Consider the following 19948-nt stretch of genomic DNA (forward strand, 5'->3'; position numbering starts at 1 on the left):
GAGGGTTGGGAACTACGATGATCATATAGACTAATACTGATTTATATGCTATATGAAAACAAAAACTGAATTAGAATAAATAACAAGGAGATTAATATGTTTCTAATGAAAATATGATGGTTGAGTAAGAGTCACAAAGTAATGTGAGATCTTAAAAATTGTATTTGCTGCTATTTTTGGATGCATAAAGACAAACACCAGTACCTGTGTACTTTTTACATTACCTTATAGTCTGTGTAATTTGCCCTAAAGGAATGAACATCTCCTCACTGAAGGGGGCTACGATGTGTTTTGTGTAGGAAAATGTAAGAGTTGACAAGTAGATATTTGGTGGGGATATTTAAAAGTATCTAAGAGGATGAAGATTGCTTTAGCTGTTTTTCTACATGGGATAGTTATTACTAAACTTTAAATTTTAAGTTTACTGACTGAAAGGAAGTGTTTAGCTTCCTTATATGAGCAAGCCTGAGGCGAGCATTTATACCTTAGTGAGAAAACTGGGGGGAAGTGGGACCCAGGAGGTAGCAGGACGTCCTTCATGACTTTTCCTGCAAAGAAGCGTCCCAGGAAGAGTTGAGCCAGGAATGTAATACCCAATTTTGACGAGGTAGGCTGTGCCATAGATATTGATAGTATGTGAAATATGGGAACCTCGGTGTACGTAGGGACTGCCACTAAAGTTCCTATGTTGCCTGTGTTTTTCTCTTTTAACTTTTAAACTCTTAGTGCCGAAATTAATTGAAACACGGTTACATACTACAGTTCTGGCTGGGTAGGTTTGTTGGTTAGAGCATTGTCCTCTCAGTACGCCAACATTGCGGGTTCGATTCCTGGTCAGGGCACATACACGAAGCAACCGGTGAATGCATAAATAAGGGGAACAACAAAGCAATGTTTCTCTAAAAATCAATCAATAACATTTTTTTTAAAAAGTAGCTTCTGCAGGTTGTTTGCAGCCTGGATAAAGGCAATGTGATAAATACAGGAGAAACATCAATGAACCAAAACCAATATTTAATGTCTGTGGGAATAAAATTAGTTTGAGTTATTGAGAGAATAATTCATTTTAAAAATTTATTGTATTCTGATAGAGCATCTCTTAAATTTTTACTGCTTATCATTTCCACTTCATTCCAGGGATTTGCATGATAGTTTTATGATGACTGGAATTCTTTCATGTGATCATTAAGAGAGATGGCTTTGTGCATTGGCTTTATTTGTTGACTTGGAAGTCTGCTACCCAATTCAATAGCAAATGTTTTCATTAGATGGGTTCTGTTTCAAATTGTGTAATTTGCCCATACTGTCCAGTATGTACATATTCCAATTCCAAGAACTGTAGTGTAACTAAATTAATGAATAAAGAGAGATTCTGATTCAGTAGAATTGAACTTGGGGTTAGGAATTTGTATCTACAACGGCACCAGGTAATTTATTTACGCTGAAGTTTAAGAATCATTGCTGTACAAAGGTGAAAAGTAACGTTTTATCTTTTAACTTTCTAGTTTGTGAAAAACTACACCAAATGCTATGTGAAAAATGAGCAGATTTGTAACAAACTTACCAGCTGTAAAACCTGCTCACTGAACTTGAACTGCCAGTGGGATCAGAGACAACAAGAGTGCCAGGCTTTACCAGGTAAAAATGTCAGTTCGCTCAACGAGCTCCCCAGTCCACAGATGGGCAGCGTTATTGCAAAGAGCTTTTAGCAGAATGTTCCCTTCTCCAAAATGAAATCAAGAGCAAATAAACCGGTACTGTTGAAACAATGGCAGCTTTGCTTCCACAAGGATATTTGTATGTTTGCTTGCACTTCTTTTAAGATGTCTTAGGTTTCTTGTATTTTTCCTCCTGTTGACTTGATAGAATCCCCTTCCAATTTTAAAAATTGATGTCTTAACATAGAAAGTAATAAGCACCCCTACAGATAGCCAAATTTTAACAGATGTTAACATTTTGACATATTTGATTTGATTTTTAAGTGCTTTTTTTTTTAAATTATGGGAACTGTATTTTCCCGACTGCTTTTTAAATTCTAAATGGGAACACTTGTAATAAATATTATATGATTTAATGAGAATCGAAATTCTGCCAATGAGAGCAAAGATCGCTTTAAAAAGCAATTTCAGTTTATTTTTTTTATTGTTCACACACTCCTCTTAGTAGACCTGAACCACTATTCTTTTTAAATCTGAAAGGGAAAATCAGTAAATGAAAAAGTTATATAAATAATTAGCCAGTTTCATCTTCCCGTGACACAGATAAACTGAGATACACTGGCTGAGTGACTTGCTCAGAATTGCGTGATTGTAATAGAAGTGACTGTTGACTGGGTATTCTCTGTTTGATTATACGCCTTTCTGTGTCCCGTGCTTTTTGTTTGTCTTTTTATTTCTTTGCAAAAAAAATTTCTAAGCCTATGTAATTTTAAAATATATTAAATTCCATCATGGGATTCATGTCTTTCTTACAAGTTCATGTAATTAAATAAAACTTAGATTGCCCTGATAAGTGCTACTGAGATGTTGGAATGTTTATTTGAATTTTGAATTTTGTTTATATGTTGACCTTTAAAGTTTTCATTTATTTTTTAATTTTTATTTCTTGATTTTGGGGGAGAGAGGAACAGGATGGGGGTGGGGGAGAGAGAGAGAGATTGATTTGTTGTTCCATTTATTTATGCATTCATTGGTTCATTGGTTGATGCTCGTATGTGCCCTGACTGGGATCAAACCCACAACCTTGAAGTATTGGGATGATGCTCTAACCAACTGAGCTACCCAGCCATAGCAAACCTTTAAAGCTCACAATATATTGTGATATATTTATGTGTGCAAACTTTGAGAAAATTAGAGAATAGTAATTCAGTGGGCAGGATTTGAGAAGCAGTACTGAGATGACATTGAACTTGAAAGTAATATTGATTTCTTTTTCTTAAAGATTTTATTTATTTATTTATTTATTTATTTTTAGAGAGAGAGGAAGGGAGGGAGAAAGAGAGGGAGAAGAATATCAATGTGTGGTTGCCTTTCTCCTGCCCCCTACTGGAAAACTGGCCCATAATTCAGGCATGTGCCCTGACTGGGAATGGAACCGGCGACCCTTTGGTTCGCAGGCGGGCACTGAATCCACTGAGCCACACCAGCCAGGGCAAAAGTAATACTGATTTCTAAGCGTTAAATTCTAAAATCAACCTATTGATAAGTAAAAATACAAAATCTCTTTAAAAATACATAGTAAATCCTGGGCCAAAATAGTATTTCACTGAAAGGAATGTGTATATTTAAAGGAAGATTACTTCAATAAGAAAGGGATTTGGTTACCATTGGAAGTTTTGAGAAATAACAATAAAGTTATATTGGTAGATCCTACCTACTCACTGCCCAGGAAAAAACTGTGGTCTAGTATAATGGCTCCATTTGAACAGCCTAACATTTTGAAGAATAAAAAATAAAATACAACAAATACCGTAAAATGTGGTGTTATATACCAGCTTCGCTTGTTCTGTGTTCATATTTACTACACCATAGTATGTTTTTCTTCCAGCTCGTCCCAAGGCGGTGAATGGTCGGAATGGGGAGCCCAGTCTATAGCAGTGGCACTTGTCCATGAAAATTCGTGAACTGCATTTTTTAAATTGGTCTCATGTAAATTTGGAAGTTTGAATTTATCTCACTCAACTCATTTGGCAAATTTACTGCTATCTTTTTAACTTGAAAGCTGAGTCGATACCCAATAGGGACAAAAGCCTCAAGCATCAAAACATTTGGTTCAGTGGTTTCAGTTAGTTTAGCTTCAAAGGCCCATGCACTTGTTTTTATTTGTATAATTTGTCATTGGATATTTTTGGCCTTGGGGGGAAAAAAGGTGAATTGGCCAAAAACAAACAAACAAAAAACCCACCTAAACCCTTCTTTGATTTGATGACGTAAGAAAAATCCTTAATTTAATAGAATTTTTGTACTATAGCCTTGAAGTCATTTGGTACTTCCAATTCTAGAAGACAGGAAGGTTGCTGTGTGTGTAGCCTAGAAATGAAAACAAAGGTGTTTTAAGCAATCTTATTAGATGATAATTATGGTTTATTGAGGGCTTACTGTGTTCCAGGAACTGTGTGCTATTCTTGGTGCTCAATTTAATACAACAGCAGTTATTAAAGAAACAGAGTCTCCTGTTCATGGGCCCTTTTAACGGGTCCGTGAGGTCAAAACTCATAATACTAAGATATTATTTGCATTTTTAATTCTCATTCTGTAATGGGATTACTGTAGCGTTTTCCAAAGGCCATGTAATGTATGATTCCAATACATTGAATGGAGAAGCAGATAAGAGAATACAGTTGTCTTATACTCATCCACCATTAAAGAGGTTCGCACAGATGTAAAATAGTGATACACTTTTCACTATTTTGTTTTGGATACTATCATTTAAAAAAAAAACTAAATATGCTATTTATTTTAATTTGTAATATTTTTCCCAAACATTTTATATGAACAATTTCAAATATATAGAAACATGGAAAGAAGATCAGAGGACACTGAATAGCCACACCCTGGCATCTTCAATGAACGAATGTTTCATCGGCTCATTCCCCACTTCCGTTATCAGTACATCTGAATTGTTTGATGCGAATGGCCTAATTGCAACTGTCAGCTACTCTCTCTCAGGGAGAGAATTGGATGACACATCCCCTTTGGGCCTGAATTACGGCATAAAAGGGCAGGACATCCTAGAAGCTGGGGGAGTGTATTTCTAATGAGTTTTATTTATCTATTTATCTTTTTTTTTTTTTTTTTTTAGTTTTTTCACTATGGTTTGCAGTCAGCATTACCATGTGTTAGTTTCAGACACAGCTGGACGGTCCTGTAGTTTACAGAGTGGTGCCCCAGCTGGTTCCGGTCCTCACTGGCCATGTACATGGTTGTCACAGTATTATCGACTGTGTTCCTGTGCTGTGCTTCACATGTCTGTCACCTCGCTGTGACGACCGTTTGGCACTTCTTAATCCCTCCACCTCTTCAGCCAGTTCCCCAAGCCCACTACCCTCTGTCCACTGTCAGTCTGAATTTTACATTACAACTTTAAATAAACAAATACATCTTTAAATGATCAGCTTTAGTTTTTATATGGTCAAAACCAAATTGGAAGTGGGTAAAGGAAAGACCTGTGGAGTCGTCAAGAGTTACAAGGGTCTCAGGCTAACATGTTTAGGAAGAGGTGCTTTCGAACAGTTCCGCAGAGACTGCGTTACCGCATCCGAGGCTGCAGGGGCAGGGGCACCGGTGTGTTTAATGTGACGCGGAAACTAAAATGTAGTCGAATCTTACAGAACAGCGCGTTCATGAAACATTGCATTGTTCATTAGCGCACTCTAGTGCGTGCCTTTGCAATATATTTATTAATCCGTGTTCTAGAACTAGGTCCTGTTTTAGGTTCAATTTAAACTTTAAGGTTAAGCCACTATTACTGAATAGTGTGTTAAAACTTTAGAAAGACCTGAATAACTGTGTAAAAATAAGTATTAAAAAGCAAAGATTATAGCTTTTTCTCTAAATATAATGAAATGAGGGTTCTCTCTCCACAATTATAATTAAAGAATCAAAGAACCAAACATATCAAAATATTAATAGTGTACCTCGGGCTGTGGAAATTAGATTTGGAATACAATTAGCTACACTTGTAGGGATAACTTTGAAATTGCTTTTGTTATATGTTGGTTGTTTTTGTTTTGGAGTGATCTTTTATTATGTAAGTTGACTTTGGGATATATACATAGTAAGCATTTTACTTGTGGAGAACCGTATTCCAACACAGCAGATTTACAAAGAAAGTCTAGCAAACAGCTAACACGTTTTAACAGATTAAGAATTAAGGAAGAATTCAAAATCTTCTGTTCTCTTTCTCTACTAAACTATTAGGTAAATTTTGTTTAGTATACTTTGTTGGTATATTTAAATATTTTATTGTTCAGTTATTTAAACAGATACAGAAATTGTATTTAGAATTCTGAAATAAGTGAAAATACACTTGCTTTTTGGTAATCTCAAAATAAATTGTAATTTTTTCCCTAGCTCATCTTTGTGGAGAAGGATGGAATCATATTGGGGATGCTTGTCTCAAAATCAACACCAGTAGAGAAAGCTATGACACCGCCAAAGTTTATTGCTACAGCCTTAATGGAAATCTTGCTTCATTAAGGACCTCAAAAGAAGTAGACTTTGTTCTGGATGAAATACAAAAGTATACGACGCAGGTAACAACTATACTTATTTATATTACGGAAATATGCTGATGATCCTATAATTATTGGCAATGATTCATTCTTGTTTTGTATCTTAATACATTATTTTCACTACATCTTGGAAGTAAAAGTGAACTGATTTCAAAGGTGACCTGGTGGAGGATTCATTCAGTATGTGTGTTTAGGAATAAGGTTTTCTAAGGTGGTTTCCTCATATTTTGTGCAGTAAACCAATGCATTGTCTCACAAAGAACTCACCTCACGTGACTAGACTTAAAAATATGGCCTAAGGTTTAATAATTTGTGTTGGAGTATTATTACTTTGTACTTGAACAATCCCTCTCAATAAAAACACTGGACCGACAAATACACTGACTACGTTTGTATACGTGCACATTCTGTACGTGTGTGTGAGCATGCACTGTGAGGTAAGTTTTTGAATTCTGTTATTCTTCTAGATATAGACTTGCTTGAAATAATATACTAGTGATCAGTAGGACTAAAACCAATTTTTAAAGCATCTGGAAGATATTGTAACATACAGTACTTGGAAACAGTTTCAATTTTGTTAAGAGTTGTTTTATGGAATATATTTCCACAGAAGATGGAAATGAATACCAAATTCTTGAAAATGATATCACAATATCATTTTATAAGAAATTTCTAAGAGAAATTGACAATATTTGTTTTCCGTTCTTGGGATGTTAAACTACAGTCAATCACTAAGAATACATTAAATAGGAGATTTGGAAATAATTTACTAAATCTGCTTTTGAAATACCTTAGTTCATGTACTTACTTGAAATACTTTGAGGGCATTTTTAAAAATTGAGATCTAATTGACATATAACATTATATTAGTTTCAGGTATACAACATATGAGGAAAATTACCACCAAATAAATCTAGTTAAGATCTGTTGCTATACATATTTACAAAAAATGTTTTTTTCTTGTAATGAGTTTTAAGATCTACTCTTTCAACAACTTTCAAATATGCAATACGGTGTTTTTAAATATGACCACCATGCTGTCCAACTCATGACTAGTGTTATTACTGGATGTTTGTACCTTTTCACCCCCTTTGCCCATTTCACCCACCCCCAGCCCCCACCTGTGGCACCCACCAGTCTTTTTTTCCTCTGTATCTATGAGCTTTTCTTTTTTTTTTAAGATTTTATTTATTTATTTTTAGAGAGGGAAGGGAAGGAGAAAGAGAGAGAGAGAGAGAGAGAGAGAGAGAGAGAGAGAGAGAGAGAGACATCAGTGTGTGGTTGCTGGGGGCCGTGGCCTGCAACCCAGGCATGTACCCTGACTGGGAATCGAACCTGCGACACTTTGGTTCGCAGCCCACGCCCAATCCACTGAGCTACACCAGCCAGGGCTCTATGAGCTTTTTTGTTTTTACACACCTAATTAGGGTTTTTCTTTTTAAAAAATTGTGGTGCAATTATAGTTGTCCCCATTCCTTTTTTAAAGATTCCACAATAAGTGAGATCATACAGTACGTGTCTTTCTCTGTCTGACTTATTTCACTTCGAAATAATTGATTAAACAGAGTTTGTTTGAGAGATACCAGCCTTCTGGCTGAAGGATAAGATGTATACGGTAGGAGGGGTACACGTCCTGTAGGACAGACCTTTAGATATTTTTAATAGTTCAGAAGAACGTGACAAGGTCTATTTGAAAAGTTTTATTTTTATTCACATGGACCATACAACATAAGCTCTGTTTATATCCAGGTGAACACAGGAGCTTCATTTCTTTAATTACAAAATTGAGAGACAGTTTCCAGTGAACACTTGGAAATTAGTTCTACCGAATATGTATCACTTAGAAAGAGCTTATTATTGGTCAGTCTACATCCTTGGAGTTATAGAAAGTACTACTAGTATTTGGCATTAGTACTCTGTTGCTTTTTTCATTGTTTATAAAATACTATTTTTACTCCTTACACTGTAACCCTGAAATATGCTATTTTAGAAGTTGCATATTTCAAGAATACTTGATTTAGTTGTTCATTTTTTTCTTGCTTATTTTTGTCATGAAGAATGGGCTATTATTTTGGATGTATGATATACTTAGATTTCATAGTTTGTGGATTAGCATGCCCTGTGAGTGAAGAATATTCTTTTTCATTAGAGAGTTAAGCTTTAGCAAAATTTCACAGGTAGAAACTTCTGCAAGGTGACATTCCATTAAGCGTATCTTCATATAAAATAAATTATATTCTGAGTTATTGCAGTTGGGTAAACTTAAGATAACCTTTCCTTGGCAAATAAAGATCAACAAATTCATATACTTGAAAGAGATAGCCTGGGTCAAATGACCATTTACTTATCGGAAATGGCTAATGAAACGTTGCAATGATGTATGGTATGCGACTGTGAATTTTCTTAATACAGTAATTTATCTTCCATTTTCAACTGCCTGTCCAGTCCATTTACTGGGTAATAGTTACTTTAAATGTTTTATCAACTGCTTCATTTTTCTGTTCTTGTCCTCTTCCTTGAAGGTTCTTATCATGATGAGTTAGGGAGTCATACTTCATTTTAAGTGACTTGTCTCTACTGTGGAGAGTTCGGAAGTGGAGGCAGGGTAGCTGTACAGGGAAGCGCAGTCATTAATTTGAAATATCTATGTTGGATTGACTCCTGCTGTTATTATCAAGAACTGTGAGAAAGTTATAGCTTTTTTTGTTATAAAAATATCTTTCAGAGTAATATATGGAAGATATGAGGATCACAAGGCATAGCAGCATGTGAATATTTGTAATTAGAAACATTATTTATTAAGTGCTATCTCTGTCTCAGGAACTGGCTGGTGGGAAATAACTACCTCTGTTCTAATGAACTTTGTTTAGCAGAATTTATTGACTACCTACTATGTGGACAGTACTCCACTAGGTTACATGAGGTCTACTGTCACGATGAAGATACCTGTTTTAATTTTATTTAAGGAATATTTGTTGTGTTAACTATGTAAACATTTTGAAATTTGTTTTAAAGTGTATTTATACTCTTACAAATGTCTGGGTCTACAGCCACCTTTATAAGCTCTCTATGACCATTCATGCAATATATCGAGAATAAATACTGGATATGTATCTCTTATTTCTATTTTGTTAGAGAATCAAACAGAGAGGTATAGTCCATAATTTAGGGAAAAAAAAAGTGGAGTTTAGAAACTCCATGATGTGGAGTTTTCAAACCACTTAACATTGTAGTATAATCTTATTAGCTTAGTAACTCAGAAAAGAAAATTATTGTCATGTATATTAAGGTATAAGTGTTTAAGAATGATGTGAGGGAGAAGATAGATGGGGAGTTTACAGGGATTATCCCCTCAGAGAAGCATCAATTTGAACAGCTAGCTGTCTGTGTACAAAAACACTCTTACAGGAAGTGAGGCATCCAGGTGAGAGATCACAGCACCTGCGAGGAACCCAGAAATAAGAAAGGACCCAAGGAAGAGGGTAGACAAGGCAGGTCCATATTACCTGCCATCATCCTTTCCTCAAGGCTGCACAGGGCAGTGAAACCTGTGAATACCACCCTCATCGAAAGGGAAGAGTGAACTGAGCACCTGACTTTGCTGTGGACACCAGCTTTAGGCTAGCCCTCTGTACCCTGGGGCTGGGCCAGTCCCCATGGACCCGGGTACCAGGCATGCCCCCGTGCCCAGCTGGCCTCTGTGGCTTCAAGCTCCAAGTTGGTACCCATGGACCCAGCCTTCGGGATGACCCCCTGTGGCCCTAGGCTCCAGCAGACCTAGGGGCCTGGTCCTCCCCCCCTTACCCTCTGGACCCAAGCACTAGGTATGTCCCTGTGGACCAAGGTTCTGGGCCTGGTCACTCACTGACAGCAATAGGTGGGCAGCAGGCCGGCCCACCCAAGGACTCTAGCAGTAAGTGCACTCGGAGCCCAGCAAACAGCCAGCCAGAACCTCTGGGTGGGCTGACAGGGAAGGGCTTTCCCTGTTGAAACTAGTCTGTAAAGACAGGAGGAGGGGACTGGTTCCTTTAGTGCCCAGACACCAATACCAGGCTCTAGGGAGGATGAAAAGTCTGGGAACCGCGAGACTGCAGAACGAATAATATAAAGCACCAGTGACCAAGGTTGAAGGGATGGAGACCTACAAACCGCCTGAGTGAGAATTCATAATAGTCATCTAGAAGACGCTCAGTGAGCTACAGGAGAACACAGACAACCGAACAATACTAGAAAACAACACATGAACAAACTGAGTTCAACAAAGACACGGAAACCACAAAAAAGAACGAAACAGAAATTATGAAGTTGAAGGACATGATGACCAAACCATACAATTCCATAAAGGGCTTCAACAACAGCCTCTTGTCAAGCAGTAGAAAGAATCAGTGATCTCAGACATATCATTTGAAATGACTCAGCCAGAGGAAAAAAAGAAAAAAGAATGAAAAAGAGTTAATAAAGTTTACGTGACTTATGATAGACCATAAATAACAATGATTGCATTATAGGGGTTCCAGAAAGCACAGAAAAGAGAAAGAAGCAGAAATTTATTTAAAGAAATATGCTAAGTGAAATAAACCAGTCCAAGAAAGACAAGTACTGTATGATTTACTCATATGTAGAATTGAATGAACAAACTGAACTAACAAGCAAAATAGAAACAGACTCATAGGGCAGGGTGACAGCTAAGTGGGGAAGGTTAGGGGGTCGAGGGATTAAACAAAAAGGAAAAAGGACTCATGGACATGGGCAGCAGTGTGGTGATTGTGAGGGGTGGGGAGGTATAAGGGGACTAAATGGTAATTAAGAAATACAGTAAAAATTTAAAAAATAAATAAAAACCCAGAAATAATGAATATCTAGAATTCGGGGGTGTCCAAGCTGCAGCCAAGGGGTCACATGTGGCCCAGGATGGCTATGAATGTGGCCCAACACACAATCATAAATTTACTTAAAACCTTTTTTTTGCTCATCAGCTTTCCTTAATGTTTGTGAATTTAATGTGTGGCCAAGACAACTCTTCTTCTTCTAGTGTGGCCCAGAAACAGCAAAGGTTGGACACCCCAGATCCCTGAATTCCAAAGATTGTCACGTATATTAAACATAAAGAGATCTTCGCCAAGACATGTTCTAAGAGCCTGAAAAATCCATGCATTTTACGATCAATCGATATTTGACAGAGGCGTCAAGAACACACAATGGGGAAAGGACATCTGTTCCGAAAGTTGCTGGATATCCTCACGCAGAAGGATGGAAATGGATCCTTATCTCATACCACATACAAACATAAAAATTGGTTAAGGATGTAAATATAACACCTGAAGCTTCAAAATTATAAAAAGAAAACATGGGGAACATCCTTTGACACTGGCCAGGACAATGGTTTTCTTGGTTATGACTCCCAAAACACAGTCACCATGAGTAAAAATAGACACATAGGATGGCGTCAACCCAACAGCAAAGGAAACCATCAACAGGGGGAGAAGAAACCTACAGAATGGAAGAAAATGTTTGTAAACCATACTTTGATGAGGAGTTAGTTTTGAAAATACATAAAGAACTCAACTCAATGGGAAGGAAGATAACTCAGTTAAGAAAAGGGTAAATTACATGAGTGAACGTTTTTCCCAAGAAGACACGGATGGTCAACAGGCATGTGATTCTATGTGCTAGAAAGCTTAGCATCGCTATTCACTAGGGAAATGCAAATTAAAAGCAACTGGGATATCACCTCACACCTGTTGGAGTGGCTGTTATGAAAAAGACAAGAAATAAGTTTTGACAAAGATGTGGCAGAAAGGGAACCCTCGTACACTATTGGTAGCAAGGCAAATTGGTGTAGTCAACTTGGAAAACAGTATGGCAGTTCCTGAAAACATTAAAAATACCATATGATCCAGCAGTTCTGCTTCTGGGTATAGATATCTAAAGGGAATTAAATCAGCACCTTGGAGAGACATCTGCCCCCCGCCCAGCCTCATGTTCATTGCAGCATCGTTCACAGTGGTCAAGGCAACAACCAGAGGTTCCCTCCGGATAAAGAAAAAAAGTGGATGACCGGATAAAGAAAATGGGAGGTATACAATGGCATATTACTCAGCCCTAAAAAGCAGGACAGCTTGACATGGGCAACAACATGGGTGAACTCGGAGGACTTCATTCTATTTGAAATAAGCCAGACACAGAAAGACAAATAGTGTATAATCTCACTTATATGTGGAGTCTATAAAATGTTGCACTCACAAAAGCAGAGAGAGTAGGATAGTGGTGGCCCGGCGCTGGGGGCTGGGGTTGGGGGGAATGTGGGGATGTAGGTCAAAGGGGACAAAGTGTCAGTTATCCAGGATAAATAAGTTTTGAAGATCTAATGTGCAATATAGATACTATAGTTAATACTGTTTTGTATATTAGAAGTTTGTCAAGACAGTATATTTTAAATGTTATCACCACATACAAAAAAATAACTGTATGAGGCGCTGCGTTATGTTAATCAGCTTGATTGTGGTAGTAATTTCACAGGAATACCGAAATGTCACCTTGTACACCTTAAATATGTATACTTCTTGTCAATTATTTCTCAAGAAAGCTTGAAAAAAAATAACAATCTCTCAAAAAAGGAGCATAAGTCTGAAGTAGAAACAAGAAAAGAAAAAGATAGTCTCATCGAGTTTTGCAAAGAAAGTAACTTGGACCAAGAATATATCATTATTTTTTGATTGTCACGAGAAAAACATCTGAAAATTGAGTAATGGTTAAAATAAGGCACGTAAATACAGATCCCATATTACGTGCCACCTCCTTTGGACACAGTAGAGACAGCACTAAGAATGTTTAGTTTTGGGACATTTGCCACCCTCCGCAGATTAAATTTCAGGCACAAGAGTCAAAGATTTCATTCTTTTTTAAAAATTTATTTGATAATGAAGATAGATGCCATTGATTTACCTACAATTACCTGTAAGTCCTAATGTAGTAGTAGGAGTCGGGACCAGGAGAGGCGCTGTTATTCTCAGTCCTTTCGTGAACCTGTCACAGAGTTGTCACCCAGCCCCTCTGCACCGCCTGTCGATGCTGTTTTCTGGGTCCCCACAGCCCATCTACGGCAACTTCTGTGTAGACACTTCCTCCGTAACCGATTCCACCGCTGCTGGTGGTTCCAGTAGTCATAGCAGCGGTGGCTGTCACTGCAGCGGGAATGTGTTACATTTTTTAATGATCTGGCTTCATAAGATAGGTGTTTATATGTCCTTTGAATAGAAGAGGAAACTGAAGTTCTCAAGGGCTAACCAGTAACCCCAGTCATGCAGCTGAACACACAGTGCAGTTAAAAATAGTGTTCTCGTCCCCACTGTTCTCCAGAATGAGCTGTCATTGTCGGTCAGCCGTGGCAGTGGCGGCCCTTAGAAAGGCAGTTCTGTATGTTTTCCAGTGTCATTTTTAATGATCATGTACCAGTTGCTAAGGAATACGACACAGTATTTTTATACCTAACTATTCTCTAACGCCCTTCTTGGTGTCGTTGACAGAAACTGTCACCTTGGGTGGGCTTGCGCAAGATCAATATATCCTACTGGGGATGGGAAGACATGTCTTCATTTACAAACACGACACTGCAGTGGCTCCCGGGTGAACCGAACGATTCTGGGTTCTGCGCTTACCTGGAGCGGGCCGCGGTGGCCGGCTTGAAAGCCAACCCTTGCACCTCCATGGTGGACGGCCTTGTCTGTGAAAAAGCCATTGGTAAGTAGCTCTGCAGCCTGGTCTTTCTTGGAGACGTGGTTCCAACCCGTCTCTCCACCACCCCTTCCAGGGTGTGACAGTTTGTGGGGCTGTAGTGACTTCTGCCATCTTTTTATGATGCTGCTCCCCACAGAGATTTTTAAATTGACCCACATTCCCCACTGACTATTAGTGACCCTGGCATTAACTTGTGGAAAGAATACATTTCATCGTTTATGTACAGTCTGTTTTTTTTGTTGTTGTTGAAATAGTGACATTCTGAACATATGGTCATAGTTATTATAGTATACTCAGATATCTTCATTTCTTAATGTCTTTTACTTTTATGATAATAGTCTTTGGGAGAAAGATTTATCTTTAAGATTATTAGCTAATTTAAAACCAATTTAATCTTGCATATCTATACTACAACTGGAAAGTAAAAAGAAACATTTTTGTTACATCTATTGAAGTAGGTTTTTGTTAAGTGAAGTGAGAAAAGGATATTGAATTCTTTTCTCTGTTTAAACCAATATTGCATTTCTTGTGTGGTAATATATGTAACATAAAATGTACAATTTTAACCCATTTTTTTCAGTTTTATTAAGATATAATTGACTTTCTAGACCCCTTTTTCAACGTAGAGTTCAGTGTCATTAAGTGCATGCTCTTGTTGTGCATCTGTCAACACTGGCTATCTCCGGAACCTTTCATCTTCCCAAACTGAAACCCCGTGCTCATTAAGCAGTAACTCCCCACGCCCTGGTCCCCTACCGCTGGCAACCACCTTTGACTTCCTGTATCTACGAGTCTGACTATTCCAGGCACCTCCTATGTGGGGTCATAAGGTGTATGTCCTTTTGTGATTGCTTACTTCCCCTAGTATCATGTCTTCAAAGCTCATCCACGTTGTACCATATAGCCAAGTCCGTCTGTGTCGTGATTTTACTTCTTTTTTACTTTGAATGATTATCCACTGTATGGATATACCACATTTTGTTTGTCCATTTCTCCATTCATTGACGGACACTTGGGTTACTTCTACCTATTGGCTGTTGTGAAGGATGATGCTATGGATATTGGTGTACCAATGTCTGTCCCGGTTCCTGCTTTCACGCCTTTGGCCGAAAGTGGAATTTCTCTCTCACCCGGTAATTCTGTGTTTAGTGTTTGAGGAATTGTCATCCTGGCCGCCATAGATGCCGCACCGTTTTACATTCCCCGCAGCCATGCGCAAAGGTTCTGAATTCCTCAGCTCCTTGTCAACATTTTTTAAAATCATCCTAATGCGTGTGATAAATACTGTATTCTATGTAAAGATTTTATAGTAAATTATTTTATTTTTATTATTTATACAAGTAACATATTCACTGACAGGATGTTTGCTTTGATAATGTGTGGAGCATTTATGTGATTGTGGCAAGGAAGGTAAATAATGATCGTATACGGAGTTCTAGCCATTAGGTAGAAACACTAGGTCAGGTGTTACAATTCAGAGTTATAGTTTTAACTTTATACACCTTTATGTACTTTGCAAAGGATTAAACATTTTCAGAAATTATGAATTTTAAATGTGATAATAAATTGAAGAAATATTGATATGTCATCTTTATTTTTATTTTTTAATATTGAATTTATTGGGGGTGGCATTGACTAATAAAATTATATAGGTTTTAAGTGTACAGTCCTGTAATATATTGTATTACGTCTCATCTTTATTTTTAATATCATCATGCCATCTGGGCTTTAATTTTTATCCCACACGTGGCTTAATGGAAATATCCCCCAAACGGCAAAGCCCATGCAGTCCATTTAGTTGTGTTAGAATGCACTTACAAATAAAACACTCGTATCTGTGGGTCGTTGCAGTCAGCCCCAATCAGAGCGCGAGGATATGCAAAACGCCGTGCTCTCTGCGGGCCTCCTGCTCCAACTGCACCAGCAACGGCATGGAGTGCATGTGGTGCAGCAGCACCAAGCGCTGCGTGGACTCCAACGCGTACATCATCTCGTTCCCCTACGGGCAGTGCCTGGAGTGGCAGACCGCCACCTGCTCCCGTGAGTATTTATTTGTCTGCAGTGACTCCGCATTGAACCGCAGCCTCGGCCCCTTTCTGGGGTGGACAGGGGACTGGAACATTTGAGGAAGTTAAAGGAGACGCGAGTAAATACTATTACAGTTTGTTTTGACACCTAGTAATGCTGCCAGCTCCTGATTTATATTATGCCATCATTTTGAGTTCCACTAGGTAGCATCTTACTCTGCGTATTAGCATTCTGCCACATTTGTCCTCCCCCGAACTCTGTGTGTTTCAGACAAACGTTTCCCCACAGGGCTCACGTCCAGGATCACAGATCACTTCGCTGTCTTTCTTTGGTCTCCTTTAATCTAGCCCACTTCCCAGGTGGTCTCTTTCCTACCTGTCTGTGATTATTATTATTTTTTTTTTTAAGAACCTATACCAGTTGTTTGGTAAGTTTCACAACCCAGATTTGTCTAATTGTTTCTTCAGGGTTAAGTTCAAATTAAGCCCTTTTAAATCATCAGATGCAAGTGTGACATTTCGGGGCACGAATGTCCTGTCGGTGGTGGCACATCTGCTGCAAAGGCGGGATGCAGCCTGGGCCGCGTGCGGTGAGTCCTGTCGACAGGGCAGTTCTGGACTTGCTGTGGGCGTGTTTCAGGAGAAGGCCCCGCCCCCTCCTTGGTGTCCTGTGTTATAAGGACTGTAGGATGAGGACACACCCAACAGCATCGGTGGTCCTGGGCACCATGTGGTTCTGACAGTGGCTTTTCTTGCAAAGACAAGCTGCATCCGGATGTCACCGCCAAGGGAATTGCATACTACTACTGACTGCACTTGGTGGTCTTGTAGGAGCTGGAGACCACGTGTGGCCACCTTTGCTTGGGAGAAGTTAGAAGCCACTTGTCTCAGTCAGGCCCTTGCTAGTCGAGGCGTCCCTCCTGGAAGTGGCCACGTGCAGGTTTCCTGGTAGTGTGGGCCCATAACACAGCTGTTCCTGTCACTTTCTTCAGTTCCTCCTGGACTTGCTCATGAGCCCATTGGCTTCCTCGCATTCCTTCTGTCGGAGCCGGCACTGACCACGCAATTGTGGGACATCGTGACTGTCCCGCAGCAGTGTGCATGATCTGCCATGTAGTGTTCCTTTCATTCTTCTCTTGCGCTCTCAGGGTTTTCCTGCCAGATGAAGAGCTGCTTGCTTGAAGAGCAGCTCCATCATTCTGAGAGTCTTTTTGGTGGTGAATCCACTGTTGTGTGGCTTGAGCTGGGACCCAGTGGCTCTCGGACGACATGGTCTTCCAGTTACCAGCCCTTCTGGCTTGGAGGAGCGACCTCATTCAGAGGTGGCCATCAGCTTAAGACAATGCTGGTGGAGACTCACTGATTTTTTCATACCTTCCTGCATTGCCTGAGGAGGATGTCTTTTCCCCCAGGGATCCAGCCAAACCCGTATATGCTTCTTACTGGGCACCACTGTGGCCAGTGAGGACTGAGACAGAGGAGTGCCACTGCACAGGCTGGAGCGTGCAGGCTGCGGTTGCCGCGTGCATTTTGTTCTCATAGCCTCTCGGCATGCAGTGAGAGGTGTTCCTGGGGTGGGTGTGGCTGGACACCTCATAGGCTGGCCCCCCTGCCTCTGTTCCTTCTCAGGAGCTTTGATAAGGAACGGTGGTGTGTCTGATCACATGTGTTGATCACGTGTGCGGCAGTGGGGTTGCTGCAGGCACACCGTGGTCTCGCTACCACTGGAAACATCTTCTAACTAGGAGCCAGCTGCCCAGGAGGTCGAGTATCAGTGCTGGAGACGGGTGCTCAGCCTGTCTTGCTGCGATGGTCACGTTTGTCTTTCCAACCCCATTTGTACTCAGTGAAAGAAGCCAGAAAGAAAAGATTACATCCTATATGACTCCACTTACGGACATGAAATACAAAAGTAGTCAGAGCTGCATTATATGGTGCAGCAATGAATATTTAGCTCTGGAGTAAGGCAAAAAGTTACTCTTATGAAGGTCAGCAGATACTCCTGGGAGAAGATTGGGGGTGCTGACTGGGAAAAGGATGCAAAGGAGGTAGGGGTGCACTTCTGGGCTGGGTGCAGGTGCAAAATATTTATTTACAGTAATTTATTGTATTATATTGTAATTTATATATTATATCACAATTTGTGTACCTCTCTGTATGTGTGTTATATTTTACAATAGAAAAGGCTAACAGGTAGGGAAAAGGGAGTTTGAGAAGTACCCAAGCTCTTCGACTCTCAAGAAATTTCTAAAAATTGCTTCGAGTTAGGTCTACATTGTCTTCTCCACTCCCAAATCTGTCTTATATCTCATTTCTTCGTTCTCACCTGCTCATCTTTTGGAGAATAGTCTTCAGTAATTCTGTCTAAATACATCTGTGGCTGGTACACTTTTTGAGTGTCTGCATGTCTAAAAGTGTATTAATATTTTTGATAGAATGACAGATTGGCGTGAATGTGGAGTTCTAAATAATTCTCTCCTTAGAACTTCTAGCATTTGATGGGGATCAGCTTCTCGGGCCAATTTAATGTTCATTTCTTTGGGGAACAGTTTTTCCCTTTCTTTGAGAGCTTTTAAGATATTTTTCTTTACAGTTGGAATAGAATTTTGTAGTTTGTTTAAATTGTTTTCCAGCAGTTGATGTGGATTTTTAAAAAGGGACTCTCATTGGTTTTCAATCTGAAGAGTAGTTTCTTCACTTTTTAAAAATGTTCTTTACTTTCTTATTTTTTCTCCTATTTAATATATCCAGAGAGTAAACAGTTGTTAGGATTTCTAGATATCTCAGTATTTTTCAAATTCAGTTGTATTTTCCATCTCTTTGCTAAGATTTTGTCTCACAGCTTTTACAATTCTGTGCCCTGTGCATCCCCGTGGGAAGTGAGGCATTATACTTTGTCTCATCCGAGGTTTTCCAGTAAATGGAACCTGAGGGCAACTTTTCCTTGCACATGAGAAACAAATAGGGAGTTTGCAATATTCTTCAGTATTATCCAGTTATTATATTGTAATAGTAATGCTTAAAATTCACAAATTGAAGAGGAGAAATATATTTTAAGACAAATTTTGCCTGATGGTTTCTAAGAAAGCTTTGCTAATAACTGGAATTATTAATAATTAATATATTTTAAGGAGCTGGATATTCTATTTGTGAAAATGAAATCCAAGGGGATTATTTGAAGCAATAATGGAAGATTTAGTTCTTAATATATAAAAGCTCAAATAAAAATGTAATTAAATTGATATGGTGAAAATGGAATAAGAAACATAAGAATGTAGTATACATCTCAGAAATCTCTCTCTATATTTTTAATATGAAAATGGCCTTTTTTTAAAAGATTTTTTAAAGATTTTATTTATTTATTTTTAGAGAGGGAAGGGAGGGAGAAAGAGAGAGAGAGAGAATATCAATGTGCGGTTGCTGGGGGCCGTGGCCTGCAACCCAGGCATGTACCCTGACTGGGAATGGAACCTGCGATGCTTTGGTTCGCAGCCTGTGCTCAATCCACTGAGCTACACCAGCCAGGGCTAGAAATCTATATTTTTTCCAGTATTTTAGAGGTTTATGTATATGCTTGATTTAAACTTTTTTTTTCTTGACAGTTAGGGAAGGTGATCTTTTGTTTAAATTAATTAAGTTTTATTTTTAGGACTCGGTGCAGTCACAGCAATATTGAGAGGAAGGAACAGGTTTCTCATACACCCTCTGCCCCGCCCACCCCACCCCTCCCCCCGCACATGCACAGCTTCCCCTGTGGCCAGCACCCCCACCGGAGTGCTGCATTAGCTGCACTGGCTACCCGCACTGACACACCGCTGTCGCCCAAGGCTGTGGTTCACATCAAGGGTAGCCCTAGGTGAGGTCCATTCTGTGGGGGTCGACACATGTAGAGTGGTGCGTGTCCATCATTAGAGTATGATACGCTGTGGTTCCACGGCCCTGAAAGTCCTCA

General features: G+C 39.2%; 1 protein-coding gene across 1 annotated transcript in view; it reads left to right on the forward strand.

The window, feature by feature from the left end:
• Nucleotides 1-19948, forward strand: part of ATRNL1 (attractin like 1) — a 506174-nt gene that overhangs the window by 106943 nt on the left and 379283 nt on the right. Inside the window, exons 14-17 of the mRNA XM_045854498.1 lie at nucleotides 1506-1638; nucleotides 6072-6253; nucleotides 13759-13972; nucleotides 15821-16009. Coding sequence (XP_045710454.1) covers nucleotides 1506-1638; nucleotides 6072-6253; nucleotides 13759-13972; nucleotides 15821-16009 — 718 coding nt within the window. The remainder of the gene's footprint in view (nucleotides 1-1505; nucleotides 1639-6071; nucleotides 6254-13758; nucleotides 13973-15820; nucleotides 16010-19948) is intronic.

This window comes from Phyllostomus hastatus, unplaced genomic scaffold, assembly GCF_019186645.2.
Source record: "Phyllostomus hastatus isolate PE091 unplaced genomic scaffold, TTU_PhHast_1.1 phas_scaffold_1066, whole genome shotgun sequence".
Classification (NCBI taxonomy): domain Eukaryota; kingdom Metazoa; phylum Chordata; class Mammalia; order Chiroptera; family Phyllostomidae; genus Phyllostomus; species Phyllostomus hastatus.